Raw genomic sequence first — 5,579 nt, forward strand, 5'->3', positions numbered from 1 at the left:
CAACAAGTGCAATGGACATTCATGGAGTCCACGCCAGTCATGAGCAGCCAGAGGGGAGGAGAGCACTGTCACCCTGAAACAGGGCTCTCTCTTGGTGATGGCAGGGTGAAGTGTGAGTGAAGAGAGATGTCTGTTGAGAAAGCAAAGTTCACCTCAGCCTAGGACTTCCTAGAGAGAAGGAAGGGAGGCATTTTCACAGCAGAGGGAAAACCATAGAAGTAAAGACTAGCAGAAATCCTCCAGAGTGCTTAGAGAGGAGCACAGGCTTCTGTAGCAGAGCAAACTCTGTCAAGTCTAGACATTGAAGCTGTATTTTTCAGTTCATGCCAAGGCCTATGGCTTATCAGGGCTAGTACCTTGGGCAAGTAACTTAATACTCCCCCCAAACTCAACCTTCTCATCTATAAAGGTGGCATAGTGCAGTCACTGAGGGGTGATCACATTCACGACATTGCTCTAGGCAGGGCACAAAGGATAAGGCATTTGCCTTGTACCTGGCTGACCCGGGTTTGATTCCCCAGGAGTGATTTCTGAACTCAGAGCCAGGAGTAACCTCAAAGGGCTGCTGGTGTAGCCCTAAAATAAAAACCAATAAGAAAACATTGCTAAAGGCTTGTCTTACATGGTGCCTAATTGACAGATGAAAAAATGGGTTCCAAGAGATAGTATAGCAGGTAAGTTGCTTAACTTGCATGTAGCCAACCCAGGTTTGATTTCTTTATTGAAGGGGACAGGAGTCATGCCGAGGGGACATGCAGTGAAGGGGCAGTTGTGAGCTGTCCTTGGTGGTCAGGGCCCCAGACCCCCCTGGGCCTTCAAGCGTTTCCCTCAGACTGTTGGTCTGGCCCGGGTGCTGTGAGGTCCTTTGGGCCAGTCACTCAGATTTGGTGTTTGGGACCTGTGAGCAGAAGGTAGATTGAGATGAGGGCTCCAGCATTTGAGGTCCCCTCAAGGCCTTTGGGCCCTTCATGTATTAGAGGTGGACTTTTAGAATTTAGGGTTCCCTTAGGGCTGGGATTCTTGGAATTTGAACGTCTTGAGATCCATGAAGGTGGTTTCCAGGGATAAAAATTCCAGTTTGGGGTCTCTTGGTGCCTATGAACAGGGCTTGAGGTGGCCAGTAACCCGGGATATATATCCTGTCTGCAGTCTCCTCTATCCCAGGCACAAGGACCTCTATAATTGGGGTTTCTGGGGGGCCGGGGGTTGGGATTTTAAATTTGGGGATTCACCGCCAAATCTATGATTTGAGGATCCTGGGACTAAGGAGCCTTTGGGCCTTCTAGAGGGTTATTATAGGACTTGGCACACGAGAGCTTGGGACATGTACTCTTGGGGCTTAGGATCCCCGGAGTGTCATAATGGGGCCTCCAAATTTTGGGGTCCCCCAAAGGAGGAAGTCATTAAAAAATAGAGAATTTTTCTGGGAACCTGGCCAGCACAACAGCTGTGGGCCATGTAAGGTGGGCTTCATACAAGGCACTGGGGGTTTCTTGAGGGTGCAGAGGGCAGGAAGACTTGAGGGTCCTGTAATTAGCACTTCCAGGACTGTTTTGGTGTCTATAAATTGGGGGTGACAGTAGGCTGGTTGATGTGGGTCTCTCCTCAAGAAGTAAGAGCAAGGTCTTGTTAATGACAGGGGTCAGTGATTGCCGTTAAGGGCTCAAAGATGATTGTGGTGGGTCACAGATTCTAGAGGGGGCTGATGTTCAATGCGGAAGAGAGGCATGAAGGTCTATTACTGTTGTTCTGGAGGTGTTAACTGCATTTAGTCAAGGGGTCCTGATGTGGTGGGGAGGGACTTGACAATGAGAGACTTGGGAATGTTCTGTTGAGGAGCATCACATGAACGTCACCATCATTTTGGGGAATGTGAAAATCTGCTCATTAAGGGTTCTGTTCTGAGGGGTTAGGATAGGAATTAGCCTGAAGGTGCTACACTCAGGGAATCTATTTCTGGGTAACTTGGGGTCTGTATTTGGGGGGTTATCATGTTAATAATGGGGCCTCAGTAGTCGAGGGTTGGCTAATGGGGGGTCTCTATTCTGGATATATTACTGGGAATCTATCTCGGGGTGACTTAGGAGCATCTTGTGTCAGGAGACGCTGGAGGGGGTTCTTTGTGGGCAAGCCCGGGCCTCTAAGACTGCGTCTCTGCCCTCAGCATCCAGGGAAACCAGCAGCAGAAGAGCAACCTAGAGATGGAGTTCTCTGAAGTGATGTCCTTTGGGGTCCGGACTGTCGTGAAGATGCGTTTGGGCTGTGTCATTGTCACCTGGTGCACTTTTTTGGCTCCCACATTGCCCCCAGGGGGGTCAGTGGATCTACCAATTCTCTGAATTCGCGATGCTGGCACAAAGACTCCATGCCGTGGCGGGCAGGTGAAGTACCGAACACCAAAGACAGAGCCATCATGCTTGCCTGTAGGCTGCTCGAGCTCAATGCCATACCAGTAACCTGGAGCAAAGTCTGTCTTCCCATAGAAGCGCACAACCCCCTGCTTCTGGCCTGCAACGAGTACTTGGTCTCTGACCTCAGCCTTGGCCCCATCACGCTGCTGCAGACTGCCCAGTGATGGGGATGAGGGTGGCTTCTTGCCTTTATGTTCTCTGCGTCCTTTGCCAGTAACACGGGAGAAGTCCATTCGGGGGGTCCGAGGAGTGGAGGTGACAGATGAGGGGGGCGCATCCACTGCTTTGGAGATCTTGGACACAGAAGCAAAGAGACCCTGTTTTGGGGGGTAGATGAAGTAGCGGACTCCCCCAACGCTGCCATCGTTCTTGCCCTCCGGTTCATCCAGCTCCACGCCTACCCACTGGCCACTGGCAAACTCAGTGGTCCCACAGAACCGCAGCGTGCCCGTCTTCTGTCCATCCAGGAGTACTCGGTCTCCCAGGCGCAGGCCCAGTGCGCTGAGCATGAGATTGCCAGGGACGTTGTCATAGTTGGCGAGTGTGACCTTGGGGAGGGCGCAGGACAGTGGCAAGGCCTCTTCCAGCAGCGTCCGCAGCTCCTTGGCCATCAGTGTTGCCCGCGGCCTTGTCCAGAGACATGTCCATGGGGTCCGGAACCACCTCTGCCGGCACCTGTCCCTTTCGGTTCCGCAGCGCTGGGTTGGCACCGTGCTCCAGCAAACACTTGGCGGCTCCCAGGCACAGGTTGGAAGCTGCGATGTGCAGGGCTGAGCCGTGGTTGAAGTCGCTGCATGTGGAGTTCACTACTCGGGGCCGTGCACCCTTCAGTAGCACACGCACAAGGTCGGGCACGTCAAAATAGGCCGCATAGTGAAGCGCGTTCAGGTTGGTCTTCAATGGCTGCGTAGGGTCACGTCGGTGCCCAGTACTGCTGGGACAGGCGCACAGCTGCGGCTGGGTCCCCAACTCCGTGGGCCCCCCACCTTGTCATGTCCGTCAGTCCATCGCGATCGTTCACGTGGCAGCCACGGCGCAAAATCTCATTGCCAATGACATTGATCTTGTGTTGAACTTGGGGTACCCACTGGCGCACAATGGCGAACAGTTGGGGGATGGTGATCTGGGGGTCGAACAGAATCTGGCATGCAGGGTCATTGGGGTCGAAGAAGGTAAAGGTGTAATCCTTGGGGAGGAGGGCAGGGGCCGAGGGGTGCACTACAGGTTTCTGCCTGTGCTCCTGGGTGGGGCTGGGAGCCTCAGGCACCGGTTCCTCCTCCTCCTCTTCTTCCTCCTCGCCCCGGGGCGGCGGTGGGGCCATGGGGCAGGATCTGTCTTAGTCATGGTCCCCAGTAGCCCTTGGGCAGACTCGGGCTGAGGCTGGGGAGACTGGAGTAATGGGGTGTCAGTGTCCGGGGAGGTGGAGGGAGGGAGAGGGAGACAGAGAAGTGGGGGATGAGGCCCAGACTCTCCCAGGTTTGATTTCTAAGCACCACCTAGTAGTGTAGTGATCCCTGAACGCAGAGCCAGGAGTAAACCCTGAGCACAGCTGATGAGGCTCCAAAATGGAAAACAAAAGTAAAAATATAGCTGGGAAAATGGCCTAGATGAGTCCCCTGAAGTTGGACAAGGACAAATGAAAAAGCACGGGGAAAGGCATTTGGGGGGATATCTCTGTCTCCACCTTCAATGCTTTCCCTAGAAAAAGGCTCCCAGTTGCAAGTCCTCAATGCTGTTCTCGGTGTGGCCTTTTGCCTCAAGCCACTGGAAGTCACAGAAGGTGGCCAGGTGAAGGGTAAACAGCAAGGGCAGCCTTTATTTGAGAAGCTCCTGCGTGGGGTTATGTGGACAATTGACTCAGAGGAGGAGAACACACACTCCAATTCCACTGAGCCATGAGGAACAACTAGATGCTATTTTAAAACATCAATGCAGGGACAGCAATAGTACTGGGTGTAGGACATGTGTCTTGCACACAGTCAACCTGGGTTCCATCCCCAGCACCCTATATGGTCCCCCAAGCTCCACCAAGAGTAACCCCTGAGCACAGAGCCAGGAATAAGCCCTGAGCACTGCCGTATGTGGCCCAAAACAAAAAATAAAACTACAAGTCCTGGAAGTGGGAAGAGGTTCATCCATAGTGCACTTGCCTTGAATGTGTGAGGCCTTGTGTTTGAGTCTCGGCTCCGGCTCCATCTGTGTGTGTGTGTGTGTGTGTGTGTGTGTGTGTGTGTGTGTGTGTGTGTGTGTGTGTGTGTGTGTGTGTATGAGAGAGAGAGAGAGAGAGAGAGAGAGAGAGAGAGAGAGAGAGAGAGAGAGAGAGAGAGAGAGCCTGATGGGTTCAGTGCATGCCATCAGCCCCAGTTTAATCCCAGGCACGGTATGGTTCCCTGAGCACTGGATTGGGAACAACCCCTAAGCACAGCATGGTGTGATTTAAAAAATACGAAACAAATTATTTATAGCCCTCAAGGGGTAAAGTACTTGGATGGCTCAAGTTGTACGGCACCTGCCTGACATGTATGAAGCTTTAAGCTCATTCTTGAGCGCCCCGAAGCATCCCCAAGTCCCACCAGGTATAGCCCTGGCAGCCCTCAAGCACCATGAAACCTGAGCATCAAATAGGCCAGGACAGCTGGGCAAGCATGGCTCTGGGCAAGCCCCCAACATCACAGGGAGTGACCTCTGTTAAAAATAAAAATAGAGTAGGAGAGATAGAACAGGAGGAGGCGTTGCCTGTGCCCACAAGGGCCGAAGAACTGGCACCACATATGGTTCTCCAGGACCTCCAGGGGTCACTCTTGAGCATAAAGCCAAGTACAGGCTTTAAACGTTGCAGGGTGAGGCCCCAAAAATAGAAATAGAAAATAAAGAATAAAAAATTGAACAAATAAATAATAAAAAGCTCCAGGGACTGGAGCAATAGCATAGTGGTAGGGCATTTGCCTTGCATGCAGTTGACCCAGGACGGACCTCTGTTTGATCCCCGGCATCCCATATGGTCCCCTGAGCCAGGAGAGATTTCTGAGTGCAGAGCCAGGAATAATCCCTGAGCATCACTGGGTGTGGCCCCCAAACAAAACAACAACAACAACAAAGAAAACATCTCCCAAAGCCAGGCCTCCTCCTGCATCGCTGGGCACTGGCTGCCTTTCCTGGACTGACAGG

General features: G+C 52.6%; 1 protein-coding gene across 1 annotated transcript; it reads right to left on the bottom strand.

Moving 5' to 3' along the window:
• Positions 1–721: 721 nt before the first annotated feature.
• LOC126011088 (CAP-Gly domain-containing linker protein 3-like) lies at positions 722–3,876 on the bottom strand. The gene is given in 5 exon segments (XM_049774785.1): positions 722–3,034; positions 3,036–3,308; positions 3,311–3,342; positions 3,345–3,729; positions 3,732–3,876. Coding segments are annotated over 5 exon segments (1,608 nt in total). The 5' UTR covers positions 3,756–3,876; the 3' UTR covers positions 722–2,140.
• Positions 3,877–5,579: the final 1,703 nt, after the last annotated feature.

This window comes from Suncus etruscus, chromosome 6, assembly GCF_024139225.1.
Source record: "Suncus etruscus isolate mSunEtr1 chromosome 6, mSunEtr1.pri.cur, whole genome shotgun sequence".
NCBI lineage: Eukaryota > Metazoa > Chordata > Mammalia > Eulipotyphla > Soricidae > Suncus > Suncus etruscus.